General features: G+C 47.6%; 1 protein-coding gene across 1 annotated transcript in view; it reads right to left on the bottom strand.

Annotated features, from left to right (window-relative positions):
• LDLR (low density lipoprotein receptor) overlaps window positions 1–11094 on the bottom strand; it is a 33255-nt gene extending 22161 nt beyond the window's left edge. The window contains exons 1-3 of the mRNA XM_037505825.2: window positions 10900–11094; window positions 750–872; window positions 212–334 (exon numbers count right to left, since the gene is read on the bottom strand). Of these exons, the coding sequence (XP_037361722.1) occupies window positions 212–334; window positions 750–872; window positions 10900–11062 (409 nt within the window). The 5' untranslated portion in view covers window positions 11063–11094. The remainder of the gene's footprint in view (window positions 1–211; window positions 335–749; window positions 873–10899) is intronic.
• Window positions 11095–15263: the final 4169 nt, after the last annotated feature.

The raw sequence follows: 15263 nt of genomic DNA, 5'->3' as shown, positions 1-15263 counted from the left end.
GGAGCAGCGGGCGCCAGGAGAGGTCTGCGCGCCATGTGGGACCCTCGCCGGTGGCCGGGGATCGAACCGGCGCTGCAGAGGCTGCGGGCAGCTTCGCAACCCAGCACTCAATCGCTGCGCCACCGGGGAGGCCCACCATGTACACTTTAAATGTATATGATGTTATACAGTGCTGACCCTGGCATTCAGACGGGGGTGGGGGCACACTTACCACAGCCTTCCTCATCTGAGCCATTCACACAGTCCATCTGGCCGTCACACCTCCAGGACAGAGGAATGCAGCGATTGACACGGCCACCACAGCTGAAGTCCCCCAACTTGCAGGTGACAGACACTGGGGTGGAAACAGGATTGAGTCTTAACCCAAAAGGAAGACCAATCTGCCTAGGCAGTCCTAGATTTGTGAAGGAGACACCCAGAGTTTTCAGAAGGAGAAGCCCAATCCACCTTTTTGGTGGGTTCAAAATGCAGGGAATTTAGCGGTACTTATTAAAAACTGAAGGAACACTAGGTGACAAAGGTTTTGGAATAGGTTAGGAGTGGTGGCTGCACGGTATTGTGAATATGTTTATGCTACTCAACGGGTCGCTTTAAAATGGTTAATTCTGTATTATGTGAATTCCACCTCAAATTTTTTTTAAAGCTGGTAACAGAAACTTCTCTCTCTACATTCATATTCAGTGTATCAGGTTGCTGGTCCCTTCCCACCCACTAGTATGGGGTCGGGAGGTGTGTCCAGGGAGACTCACTGCAGGACTCCTGGGACTCATCGGAGCCATCGGCACATTCTGCTCGCCCGTCGCAGACCCAGTGGTAGAAGATGCACTGCCCGTCTCCACACTGGAACTCGTTTCTCCCACATTTGTCTCCCACTGAGAGGAGGAAAGGGGAAGGAAAGCTGAGAGCCAGAATCAGAAACTGACCTCGCTCTCTGCATTATTTCCTGCCAGCATAACAATCAACCAGACATACAATCCGACAACACCAGGTTCTCAAGAAATCAAACACACACCACATATTCAATTTCATGAACCAAAAGTATAGAGGAGAATGCACAGAACACATCCAAAAGATCAACAAGTGCAAGACTGTGACATGATTGTTGAGTTCAAAGTGTGGACCCAATGGGACAAGGGAACAAAATATTAGAACGGCTACAACGTGACTAAATACTGAGATGTGTCTTTTCCCCTAGATGTCCTCTTTATTATTTTTACTTTAAGATTTATTTATTTATTTATGCATAGAAGAACTGGGATGTAGGCCAGCGGTGCTGGGGGTGAGAGGCTAGAGGTGAGGGGCATGAGAGGATTCACCAGAGACAGAGTGGGGAGCAGAACAGGCAGATCTACTGAAATACCCTTCTGAGGGGAGCAATGGGCAAGACAGGAGAGGTCTGCTGCGCCTCATGTGGGTCAGCTCCCTGGCAGGGAATTGAACTCAGGTCACAGCGGCGATAGCTTCATAAAGCTAAGACTTGACCCCTATGCCACCAGGGAGGCCTAGATGTCCTCTTTAAACACCCACAATTTGTATGCTTCCAAGGTGATATTACCTAGACCACATGAACCATCTATACTAGGTCCAGTAAACTGGCTACAGGCCAGTTTAACACTTTTGTTGTCTAAGAAAAGGAGGGAGAGTAGGAACTTCCATATAGAGTTATTTGCTCTGAGGCTAAAGAATATATCCAAGTAACTGTCCTGCTCCTTCTCCTCCACATTATTAAGACCTTCAAGTTTTACCTGGGCACAGATCCCAAAATTGGCTCTACAATTTCCCAATCTCCCTTGCAGGTGGGTGTGGCCATGTGACTGAGCTTAAAGCAAATGGGATCTAAGTAGATGTGACACATGCGAATTCCAGGTCATGGCCTTAAGTGGCAGCATTGACAAGTTTACTGCTAATAATGAGCTCTTTGCCCTTCCCACCCCCAGCTTTCAAGATAAAAACAGACCTGATCAGATATTCTGGGAGGTCAGGCAAAAAAATAAATAAAAATGACCAAGAATGCCATTTGAAATGTGACTGCATGTGCTCAATTACAAATGATTAACTTTGCCCTAACTGCATGGTGACTACAGTACAAAGTCATCACCAATAATAAGATATTTTAAAATGTTGTATTTTTTATTTTTATCTCATTTTTAAACAGTTCTGCTTTTGTATATTTCTGTTTTGTAATACACATTTGTAATACTAGTGCAAGAATAATTAATTATATTGGGGAGGGCATGCTTAAAATCTTTTTCACTAATGGGACTATGTGATTAAGAGTCTGCAAACCAACTGATGAGGACTTTTTTGTTTTCCCTAGATATTCTCTTTAAACACCCACAATTTGTTTTTTATTCAAGGTGATAATGCCAAGAACACACAAACTATCTAAATTTGGCCTGCTAAACTAGTTACAGGTAAATTAGCACTTTTGTTGTCTGGAAAAAAGAAAAGAAAAATTTTCCTTTCTAATGTGAAATACAGGACTAGATTCTGCAAGAGGAAAAGAGCCATTAGAGGAAAATGGATGAAATCCAAATAAAGTCAGGAGTTAAAAGCAAAAGGTAATTTCGAGCATTAGAGCACAAGAGTTTTGATAAATGTCCGCTATCTAGTGTGTAATATGTTAACATTGAGGGAAATGGGATGGGAAGTTTATGAGAATTCTCAGTAATATTTTAGGGGTTAAGCACTGCACTGTGGGGCAGTCAGCAGTCTCTGCAGCACGAGTTCGAGTCCCGGCCAGCCAGGGAACGACCTCTCCTGTCTCGCCTGCTGCTCCCCTCAGCAGTGTATTTCAGTCAGTCTGCCTGTTCTGCTCCCCACTCTGTTTCTGGTGAATCCTCTCACCCCACCCGCATCTCTGGCCTGTACCCCAGCTCTTGTATGGATAAATAAATAAATTTAAAAAAAGGAAAAGAATTCCCAAATAAAATCACTATTTTTTAAAAGTCCTTGAGGTGACAGATAACTTCTGATACAATGAAGGTGAACAGATCTGTGGAGCATCTGTGGGGCGGGGAGATGACAAGATGGCATAAAGTCTTATGAAAGCAAGACCTCAGAATGATGAGGGAAGAACTGAGCCTCCAGCTCACCGCAATCTTGGCCAAAACTGAAACACTTCAGTATCCAGGCAAGTTAACGCCCAATCAGAAGATGGCAAGAGTGGAGCTAGCCCAAAGCCAGAAGGAACAGTAAGAACATGCCTAGAAGCTTCTAAAGTGCATGAATGTGTGGCTGATGCTCCCTCCGCCCACCCCATTTCCTTTTGAACATGCACATATGCAGACATCTGTTTTTCCCTCTAAATCACCTACCTGAAACCTGCTCTGGAGGTCACCAGATCTCACCAACTGGGATTATAACATTGTAGGGGTGTCTTTTTTGTCCTTTCAGCCTGATGTAATCACATAACTCAGTAGGTATGAAAATCAGGCCCAGTCCACCGCCTAGCTAAGCAAGGCTTGGGGAAGTGGGCTCTTCCACACTCTACCTTTTAGAAGGGCAGCAGGGCAGAACCTGTCAAAATTTAAAGCGCAAAGTTTCTGGGACCCAGAAGAAATACTAACAAGAATGGGTAACAAGTTCAAGAATGTGCAAAGCTGTACTTCTTCTTCTTCTTCTTCTATTTATTTATACAAGCACTGGGTACAGTCAGAAGCGCGGGAGGGTGAGAGAATTCACCAGAGCCAGAGCGGGGAGCAGAGCAGGCAGAAGGACCGAAGTACACTGCTGAGGGGAGCCGCGGGCGGCAGGAGAGGTCTGCGGGCCATGTGGGACCCCTCACCCGGCGGCCGGGGATCAAACTGGTGCTGCAGAGACTGTGTGCAGCTTCGCAACCCAGTGCTCAACCACTGTGCCACCGGGGAGGCCCTGCAAAGCTGTACTTCTAATAGAGAAAACTGGTGGCAGTTTAAAATATGACCACACATTCTGTGACATTCCCTTCAGGATGTAAGGCCTCATTTTCCACTCTGGGTCTCATTTTCCTATACTCTGAGCTTGGCAACTTGCTTTTAGTAGAAAACGGCAAATGTAAAGATATGTGGCTTCTGAGCCCACAGGGCAGCTTCCTCCATCCCTCTCTTGGGATTGCTTCCTCTGGGGAGGTCAACTATGCGTCATGAGGTGCCCTGGAGAACCCCCAAAACTGCATCATGCTTCGCATCAAAAGCCCCTGAGTGCACCATCTTGGACCCTGCAGTCATTTGGAGTGCAGCTTCATGCGCAACCCTGAGTCAGAACCATCTAGCTATGCTGCTTCCAAATTCCTGACCCCCCGCAGCCATGCAATAATAAAGGTGGGCTGTTTTCAGGCACAATGCTTGAGGGTTATTTGTGCAGCAATAGATAACATAAAAAAGGTACATCTATAACTAGGGTAGCAAGAAACTAAGTGTAGCTAGAGATATATAAATGCAAAATGTATATCGAGTAATGAAAATGCAGATGCCTTCCGTGACTGGAAAAGGTAATGTCGAGCATCCGGGTGTGACGTGGCAAGCTGCCCACAATAGTTAAGTGGGGGAAAATCAAAGTGCAGAATAGTTGGTATTAGTTCTGCGTGGCCCTGCTTTTATAAGAAACAAAACTTAGCTGTGCTTCTACATAGAAAATAGTGGCCAAGGGAGCTATTGCTTTAATTTGCCAGAGGGTTGTTTGATTTTCTCCTAGTAATGCTTTGCTCTTGAAATGTTTAAAATGTGAAGCAAAAAAATTAGACTTTAGCCCTAGTCGCACAGATTCTATCACCTCCCAAGCGGTTTTTGTTGCCTTTGGCATTCCAGTGGGGGTACAGACAAGGCCAGTGGTGTCCAGATGCCCTGGTGCATCTTAGCCAGCCTTGGACAGTCTTGAAGCTGGGCGGAGGCTCTGCAACTCAGCTGAAATTCACCTTTCCAGAGAGGGGGACTCCACGTGTGGTACTATATTCCTCCCCTCTGGTTTACTTTGATAAACTGCCCCCCATCCAGCTGAACGTGGTACACATACACAAGATGATGGAAGGCTTTCATCATTCCAGGAAAAGGCAAGATAGGTTTTGATTTTCCATGACCTGATTCCAGCTGTCAAGAAATGTTGTGCATTTTTAGGACATTAGACTGCCCTTACAAAAAAGATCATCTCTCCCTGCTCTGGAGTCTATGGAGCACAACTAAATTAATATGTGGGTTGCTTTGCCCAGTAAAAGTTATAATTTTCTAGATAACTTTAGCTCTTCCGGAGACAGTGTCTGGAGGCATTCAGAGCAGTGCGGTGTAGGGCACAGCATCGTAGCTAAGCTCCAACACAGCCTCCATCAAAACTCATTTCTTCCAAAGCCCTGGTAATAGAATTGTTGACCTTTACTTTTTATTTTTAAAAAGATTTATTTATGCACACAAGAACAGGTGTGTAGGCCAGAGGTGCGGGGGGTGGGGTGGGAGGATTCACCAGAGTGGGGAGCAGAACAGGCAGAGCCACGAAATACACTGCTGAGGGGAGAAGCAGGTGAGACAGGAGAGGGAGGTCTGCTGCACCATGTGGGTCTCCTCCCTGTCAAAGGATAAAATTCGTGCCACAGTGGCTGCTGATAGCTTGATATCACTTAAACTTTAACCCTGCGCCACCAGGGAGACGCAGAATTGTTGACCTTTAGGCCAAAAAAATTGGGAAAGCACCAAGATCCACGTGTGGTGTATGCCCAGGCCCAACTTGAGGGGTTCATGCCATGAGACCTAAAGTTCTTATGAGGCATCTAAAGTGAAAAACTTGTCAGCGGGCCCCAGGTAACTCCAGGACAGGAGCAACAGTGATTTTCTTATTGAGGAACAGAAAATCCTTGTGATGAAGGCACAAGTCAGATATACAGGTATATCTGTATATCTTTGAGTTCTCAAAAACATAAGGACAGAAGAACTCTGATTTGACATTTCTGGTAAAGGACATGGAAGAGAGACATGCCTTTTGATCCATTTCTGCTTTGATGGTTCTGTGCAGACTCCCTGAGAGGCAGTGCAGTGAAGTGCTTACATAGATAGGCCTGGTTTTTGTTGTTTTTTTTTTTTAAGATTTATTTTATTTATGCATACAACAGCTGGGTGCAGGCCAGAGGTGTGGGTTGCGGGGTGGTTGGGGGGGGCAGGAAGGAGGGGGGAGTGAGAGGATTCACCAGAGACAGAGTGGGGAGCAGAGCAGGCAGAATGACTGAAATACACTGCTGAGTGGGGCAGTGGGCAAGACAGGAGAGGTCTGCTGCGCCATGTGGGTCACCTTCCTGGCTGGGGATTGAACTTGTGCTGCAGTGGCTGTGGATAGCTTCATAATGCTGAGACTTAACCCCTTGCACCACAAGGGAGGTCCAATAGACAGGCCTGATTTTAAAGGGCTCTACAGGCCTTTTAGCTATGCAATAGAACAACTAGTTGAGCAATGGACTTAAACCCTCTGGACCTCAGTTTCCTCCATGTAAAATGGGGGGGAAGAAGAACAGTCTCTATTTCCTAGACAGTGTCAAGAAGATTAAAGAACAACACAGGGGCCTCACTATCAAGCTATCAGCAGCCACTGCAGCACGAGTTCAATCCCCAGTTGGCCAGGGAGCTGACCCACATGGTGCAGCAGACCTCTCCTGTCCTGCTGCTCCCCTCAGTAGTCTATTTCAGTAGATCTACCTGTTCTGCTCTGCACACTGAGTGTGGTGAATCCTCTCACCATCCCTCCAAGCCTCTGGTTTATACCCCAGTTCTTTTTTTTTTAAGATTTATTTATTTATACAAGCACTGGGTACAGTCAGAAGCGCAGGAGGGTGAGAGAATTCACCAGAGCCAGAGCGGGGAACAGAACAGGCAGACTGACAAAGTACACTGCTGAGGGGAGCAGCAGGCGCAGCAGGAGAGGTCTGCGCGCCATGTGGGACCCTCGCCCGGTGGCCGGGGATCGAACTGGTGCTGCAGAGGCTGCAGGCAGCTTTGCAGCCCAGCGCTCAACCGCTGCGCCACCGGGGAGGCCCTAAACCTTTTTTTTAAAAAAGAACAAAACAAAAAAGGGACCCACCCAAGTCTGACATAATAAACATCTGATTAAAAAAAGAAAATCAAGGGCCTCCCTGGTGGCGCAAGGAGTTAAGCACAGAACTGTGAAGCAATCCACAGCCTCTGCAGCAGGAGTTTGATCCCCTGGCCTGGCCTACCAGGAAGCAACCCACATGGCATAACAGACCTCTCCTGTTTCACCTGCTGCTCCCCTCAGCAGTGTATTTCAGTCAGTCTGCCTGTTCTGTTCCCCCACTCTGTCTCAGGTGAATCCTTTTATCCCCCGCACCTCTAGCCTGTACCCCAGCTCTTGTATGCATAAATAAATATATCTTAAAAAAACAAAAAGACAATCGATGTGTCCAAATCTCCAAATCATTGTGTGTGTCTTTTGCAACAATATGCATCCATGATCACATTTACATGAAGTTCTAGTACAGGCAAAAATAATCTATGAAGAAATCAGATTAGTGGTTGTTCTAGTGTGTGGGGTGGTGAGTAAACGGGAAAGAGTATAAAGGAACTTTCTGGAAGACTAGAAATATTATCCTATTGAATAATATCCTAATGGGAGGAGGCTATGTGGAAATAGACACTTAGCAAGACAAACTGACCAGTTCACTTAATATCAAAGGTATGTCAATTACATCCCAATTAGAAAAGAAAACAAACTGTGAGTAAAGTTCAAGTCCAGGACTCCTGCTCAGGAAACCAGTCAGGTGAGATTAGAGGAGATATGAGAAGGGCCAAAAAGAGGACAAAGGTGACAAAGACAGAGGAATACAAGGTGTGTTCAAAAGAATTTCCAGAACTTGATAAGTGAGGGGGCCACTTTCAGGAGTGCAGGGAACTAAGAGAATGAGCAGAAGAGAGGGAGGGAGGAGAGAAGCCAGTGAGTTGGGCTCTGGAATCTGCTGTGGTCACATATACTGATGATTGATTTGTCCAACGACTGATTCCAAACAGGATGTCGCCCTCAGAGGTGCCTCTATAATACACCCCACACCCCACTGACTCACAGCCCGATCATGATAATGCCAAAAAGAGGAAATTACTCATTTTTTTGCTGCTATCACACAGGACTCTCAAAAAATTAAAAAGGAAGTTCAGGCTAGGGGCATTTGCAATGATAGCTCAGAGGGGAAACTCCTGTTATCCCACCCACCCCCACATAGGTGATGGACCTTGGGTTGCCACTAACGCACACAATGCTCTCCTCTCCCAAGCTTTGCACAAGGACATATCTTATCTATAAAATGTGCCCCTGGAAAGACTGGAGCTAGTAATTATACAGCTTAAGTCCCTTTAAAGTACAAAAAAACCCTGGAAATCTAGCTGTCCCCTGACAACAGTGTCCAATATTTGCTAGCCACTGATGGCTGTAGACCTCATGAACAGGAAGACCCCAACTACTACATATTTCTGTCAATAGCTGTCATCAGCTCTGGACAATGTTTTGTTGTTGTTTTTTTTAAATTTATTTATTTATGCATACAAGAGCTGAGGTACAGGCCAGAGGTGCGGGGGATGAGAGGATTCACCAGAGACAGAGTGCGGAACAGAACAGGCAGACGGACTGAAATACACTGCTGAGGGGAGCAGCGGGTGAGACAGGAGAGGTCTTCTGTGCCATGTGAGTAGCTCCCTGGCTGGCCGGGGATCAAACTGCAGAGGCCTGGATAGCTTCACAGTGCTGTGTTTAACCCCTTGTGGACAATGTTTGAAAAGTGAATGGATTTAATTGTGGCAGGCACAGCAGGACAACAGCAGGCTGGGAAATGAACTCTCACTGGCTTGCTAGTTGAAACAGAGGAACAGCCATCAGGAACAGAGTGATCACCCAGTGACGCACACCAGACAGGTGTCCCCAACACCGGAGACAAGAACTAGCCCTATTCCAAACAGCTCAGCCCAAAGAAACCCCAAGTCTTTCTTGTTCCCTCCTCATTGCAGATCAAAGTTTGAATTTTCCATGTCAGTTTTATTTTAAGTTCAGCAAAAGCAAACCAGAGAACCACCCCACACCCCCTTATACTGGAGATACCTAAAATTACACAAATACTGCATTTTCCTAAAAAAAAAATCTCTAAATTTTAGTACTTAGAGCTCATGTCACAAATGATATCAAGAGCAAGATTACTAAAATAGGGCCTCCCCTGGTGGTGCAGCAGTTGAGCGCTGGGCTGCGAACCTGCCCGCAGCCTCTGCAGCGCCAGTTCGATCCCCGGCTGCTCCCAGGCCATGGGAGGAGAGTCCCACATGGCGCGCAGACCTCTCCTGCCGCCCGCTGCTCCCCTCAGCAGTGTACTTCGGTCCTTCTGCCTGTTCTGCTCCCTGCTCTGGCTCTGGTGAATTCTCTCACCCTCCCGCGCTTCTGACTGTACCCAGTGCTTGTATAAATAAATAAATAAATCTTAAAAAAAAAAAAAAAATCCAGCACCCACTATCCTCTTGCCAAATCTAAATTTGAAACGTCCTAAAATGAAAATCAAGTGGGTAACTCAGCTTGTTAGGGGGAAAAGGATGTCCTAAGCTAATTCCATACAGGCTTTGTGGACTCCACCCCCACCCCAGGCCAAAGCCAAAGACACTGGGAACTCCAAATCCCATCACCACCAAAGGGAAGGTGGCTGGGGCCTGAGGGTGGGGTTAAGCAGCCAGGTGTGGTATAAAGCCAGACACGTGGGCTTTGGAGGGGTCCCCCATTTTGACTCTCTGCCAGCTCGCAGTGTCCGGCCAGCTCAGAGAGTGCTTTTTGGGTTTCCAGGTCGGCGGATCGGGTAGGACGCATTAAAGACTTTATTTCCCTATTTTCTCCCTGAGTTGTACATTTTCCTTATTTCCTTTTCCCTTGTAAATAAACCTTTTATTAACCTTTTGTGTGTGCCTGTAGTGGAGGATTAATAAGTCCCTGTTAAGCACGCGGGTGAGGACCCACAGCCAGGAACCCGTTTTATTTATATCGCGGCGGCCCTATAACAAGCTGAACCCATTTAAAGTCTCTGAACAACCCCGTGGGGTTGGTCAACTTGACCCGGCAGGCAGAGCACGGGCGGCCGCAGAGACAAGTGAGAACGAAGGCTTCGCTAGGGACCCCTCGGAAAACTGCGGCCTATGCCAAGGCGATCCCGGCGCCCAGAGCGCACCCCGTCCCTGCTGCCGGACCCGGCTGCAAGGACGCGGACGTGCGCCCCCCTTCGAGACAGGCAGCTCCCGCGGAAGCTCCCGGTTCGCCAACGCAAGAACCAGGTGCTGGAGTTACTGGCGCTAGCCCCGCCCACAGCGCGCAAGCCCCACCCCGAGACGGGCGTGTCTCCGCAACCGCCATATACCATTGGCCAAGGGGAGTGGCTCGAGACTCGCCTGTTCATAGCGCGCCCAATGGGAGCTCGAGGGCGGGTCCGCCGGGCTGGAGGCGGCAGCCCGGGGCAGAAGTGCGCGTGAAGCGCCTGGGGTGAACGTGCTGGCCTTGCGCCGGCAGCGCGCGGCGCCCTCGAGGCGCACAAAACCAACCTGGCCGCGGTAACCCCTGCTGGCAAACGGTAGCCGGCGAACGCCCGCAGGCACTTTCAGGCTGGGCAGACAGGGGTTGGTCACCCTCACCCTTGGAATAACTCCGGGAGACCCTACCCAGGCGTGGAGTTCCCTGGCCCAGCGCCCCCTGGGCTTTGAGGAAGACCAGGGAGAGGCTTTCCCGGGAAAGCCGCTCGGGGTTTCCTTCCTCCACCAGGGTTCTCGTCAGCGCCCCCCGTGTGGGAAAAGCTACGTCCCATTTCTCCTCAAGTCTTAGAAGTATTGGGTGATTTGGCTCTCCCCCCGAATTACCAGGGATTTCCGAATTCGGGGGGCCCACCCCAACCTCCCGCGGCGCCCGGAGTAGCCTTACCTGCTGCCCCCGCCACGGCGAGGAGCAGGGCCACCGCCCAGCGCAGTCCCCAGTTTTCGGGCCTCATGTTTGCAGTCTCCCCCGCGACGGCCGGGCGCTGGCAGCTGTCCGCAGAGTCGGCGCTGGAAACCGGGCTTCGCGGGGCCCCAGTCATTTGCAACATTTCAATGTGAAGTTTCTCGCAGGGGGAGGAGTTTGCGGTGGGGTGATTTTCAAATATCTTCGCCTCACTGGGAGAGGAGGAGTTTGGAACGGCCGATGTGACATGGACGCCTTAACCCTTGAAGCCCAGACTCAGACTCCAGCCCTTTCTAAAGCCAGGGCAGGCTGCTTGATACGCTGTAGTTCGGTAGCTGGAGACCAGCTCGTCTCTCCCGCCCCACCCTGCAACGCTGGAAATGTGCCTCCTGAGAGATTTTGCCACGGTGCTCCTGGAAGATTGTTAACATCCCGCTGTTTTTCCAAATTGTCTAATAATCTAAAGACGACCTCCCCTCTACCTCAAAAGAAAAAGAAGAAAAAAAAAAAAACCACTAGCTAAGTTGGACACACACACACACACACACACACACACACACACACCTTTCTAGGAATTGTGTATAGATTTTAATTGACTGTAAGTGAATATTGTTTTGAGATTGTTTATACAGAGATTTGGAAGAACAATCAACAAGGCATTTAAATAAAATCTTTAGGAAAGTACACCCAAAATAATTTTATTTTGTGGGATCCAGTTCTTGGATGAATTATGAGCAAAAACATTTCTAAAGTCAGTTGACCCAAGCCTCAAGGTCTGGACATATTGATTTATCCTTTTAAGAGGAGTTTAACAAACAAGAAGGCTGCTTTCTTTCCCCAAAACAAAATCAAAACAAAACAGGGCTTTTGCCTGATTACTGAAGTCAATTTGGGAGATGCTGGGTTTGGAGAGTGGGGTCCTTGGATTAACTCTGGGAAAAGTTTCACCAGAGCTCCTCTTTCAGTGGCAATGCCAAATTTCCCAGGCAAGTTTCTCCATGAGACAGAGGTGTTACTTATATCTAAAAGGGCACGTTTATTATGGGAAAAAAGAGAGAAAAGGGAAACTTGCATAGACACAAGTGGGCAGAAAGAGCTGCCCCCAAAGAGCAGGTTTGCTAAAAGAGGCCTTCAGGCAGGCAGCCTTGAAGAGAGCTGCCTCTGCGGAGGGAGAGAATGGGCGAAAAGCACCCGCATAGTCACAGGTGAGCAGGACTGCTGCTTCCTGTCAGTGCAAAAATTGCCCTGATACAGTCTTCTCTTTGGGAGGGGCTCATTCCTTCGTGGAGTGGTTTGTTTTTGTTGATTTTGAATAACTATGTAGAATTTGAAAAGGACCAGAGATTCTACAATGGCCCTTAATCTCCATATCCTCACCTCTGGTCTGCCCCCATGACTCTTGCTTAGTCTGTACCTTGTGATCTAGAGGTTAGTGCCTAAGGATTGTTATTTCCATAGCTAGTTTAATAATCATGTTAATCACTTCTACTCCCACCTCCAGCTCTTGGCATTGCAGGAGCCAGATTACTGGTCTTATGGTGCCTCCTTTCTCTCCAAGTTTTCTATTCTTTTCCTCCATCAAAAACCACAAAGGACAGTTGTTCTCCAGGAGTAACTTTTTTTTTCTTTTTTTTTTTAGATTTATTTATTTATGCACACAGGAATTGAGGTACAGGCCAGAGGAGTTGGTGGTGAGAAGATTCACCAGAGACAGAGTGGGGAACAGAACAGGCAGACTGACTGAAATACACTGAGGGGACAGGAGAGGTCTGCTGCTCCATGTGGGTCAGCTCCCTGGCCAGGGATTGAGCGCATGCTGCAGTGGCTGGGGAGAGATTCATAGTGCTGAGACTTAATCCCTTGTGCCACAAGAGAGACCATAAGAATAATTTAAGAATTGGGGAGCCTCTTGGGGGTTCGTAAGGTTGCTTGAGGCCCTTTACCAAAAAGGCACGTATGAGAATCTCCTGTACCTACAAAGGCTCTGGCTTTCTTGCTGGCTTCTTCCAGAGGTGGATTTCTCTGGTGTTTTACAAACTGAATTTGGCAGGCATACTAACCTCACAGCAGGCTTATGGGGAAATTCATGAGGGGAAGACAGAGAAGAAGCAGAAAGAAAACTAGTTAATTCAGAGGAAGATTTTTATCAAGAGTGTAGGGCAGGTGCCTCCCTGGTGGCACAGGGGTTAAAGACAGTGCTATCAAGCTATCTCCAGTCACTGCAGCATAGTTTGATTCCCAGGCCAGCCAGGGAACTACCCACATGGTGCAGCAGACCTCTCCTGTCTCATCCGCTGCTCTCCTTAGCAATCTGTTTCAGTCAGTCTGCCTGTTCTGTTCCCCACTCTGTCTCTGGTGAATCCTCTCACCCACCCCAACACCTCTGGCCTGTACCCCAGTTCTTGTATGCATAAATAAATAAATCTTAAAAAAAAAAAAAAGAGTGTAGAGCAGTTAAGAGCCCCAGCATACAAATCAGACACACCTTGGGTAGCTAAATCAGCTTCCCCAACCTGGAAAGTAAAAGAAATAATGCCTTGCTTCCCATGGTAGTTTCAAGGTCAGGCTCAAGTGAGATAATTAGCATTACCTGAGAGAAATTTACAAGAATAGGCAAGTTCTGGGAGTTGTTGCAACATTTATGACTGTCACTATCAAATTCCTTTCCTTACACCAAATGCTGTTCCCCCAACCTCTCCTCCCCCCGCCCCTGCCAGAGCATTAGGTTTGATTTCCCTTCAGAAAAATTACAAGAGTTAATAAGCTCAGTTTCTATTGTGAGCCCAATTTTTCCTTATGCATCTGGTGGAAAGAAACCTTGTATGGGGTCTTTTCTCTTCTGGAGAGAGCCACCTGCAAAGGTGCTTAATGTCTCCAGAGTTAGTTCTACATAAAGGTGAGGGCAGCTTTAAAAAGAATATTCCCAGAATAATAATTTAATCTATTTACTTCTGCTTCTAGGAACCTCATTTACTCTCTTGAAACTACTTCATATGGTTGTAGGGAGAATTAAGTAAAAATATAAAATGACGGAGGCAAACTTGGCACATAATAAATACCATAGATACATAGATTTAAAATTATTTTTGGCTGTCTTTGTATTACAATACATCTTTTTATTTTCTTCTTCAGAGAAGAACTTCCACCTAGGCTCTTAAAAATCATCTTCCCTTGGGGGACCACCTTGGTGGCGCAAGGGGTTAGGACACAACCTATGAAGCTGCCCGCAGCCACTGCAGCACCAGTTCGATCCCCTGTCCAGGGAGGTGACCCACATGGCACAGAAGACCTCTTCTGACTCGCCTGCTGCTCCCCACAGCGTGTATTTCAGTCAATCTGCCTGTTCTGTTCCCCACTCTGTCTCTGGTGAATCTTCTACTTCCACACCTCTGTCCTGTACCCGAGTTCTTGTATGCATTTAAAAAAATAAATCTTGGGCCTCCCCTGGTGGCTCAGCAGTTGAGCGCTGGGCTGTGAAGCTGCGAAGCTGCCCACAGCCTCTGCAGCGCCAGTTCAATCCCCGCCCACCAGCAAGGGCCCCTCATGGCGTGCAGACATCTCCTGCCATGCCCACTGCTCCCCTCAGCAGTGTATTTCATCGGTCTGCCTGTTCTGTTCCCGGCTCTGGCTCTGGTGAATTCTCTCACCCTCCCGCGCTTCTGACTGTACCCAGTGCTTGTATAAATAAATACATAAATCTTAAAAAAAAAAAAAAATCTTTTAAACCTACTTCATCTGAAAGCTCCTGGGTTTGCAGTGTCTTCTAGGACAACCCAGGGAGGGTGTTTTCAGCATTCTAATGAACCAGCATCATGCTGGTTTTCACCTCTCTAATTCACCAGAAGGCTTTGACACGAATTAATATCTGAAGCCCAAAGGAATCCTAACTTGGCAGAGATGAGCTATAGCAGAGCTGCCATCTGGCCTTGAACCCAGAGGTCAGCAGAGAGCAGGAGTAACCACAGACACCTCAGTGCCTTCTAGTAGGTACAATTAGGGACCTGCCTTAATTCATTCCCCATGAATTATCTCCATAAAACGCCCATAAACCACATGAGAAGACACCATGGCTGGTCTCCCAGCACCTGCCTGCAGTAAGCATTAAATTAGTGAAAACAGGAGAAGTTGTTGGTGTGGCTGCAACAACATCAGAAATGTATTGAGAAGGGTGCAAGGGTTGTCAGCGTTATGAAGCTATCCGCAGTTTGATGCCCAGCCATGGAGCAACCTACATGGCACAGCAGACCTCTCCTGTGTTGCCCGCTGCTCCCCTCAGCAGTGTATTTCAGTCAGTTTGCCTGTTCTGTTCCCCACTCTGTCTCTGGTGAATCCTCTCACCACCACCA

Source organism: Talpa occidentalis, unplaced genomic scaffold (genome assembly GCF_014898055.3).
Source record: "Talpa occidentalis isolate TD23 unplaced genomic scaffold, MPIMG_talOcc4v2.1 talOcc4.12, whole genome shotgun sequence".
In the NCBI taxonomy this organism is placed as follows: Eukaryota; Metazoa; Chordata; class Mammalia; order Eulipotyphla; family Talpidae; genus Talpa; species Talpa occidentalis.
The sequence above is the reverse complement of the archived record's forward strand: the minus strand, read 5'-3'. Positions and strand labels throughout refer to the sequence as shown.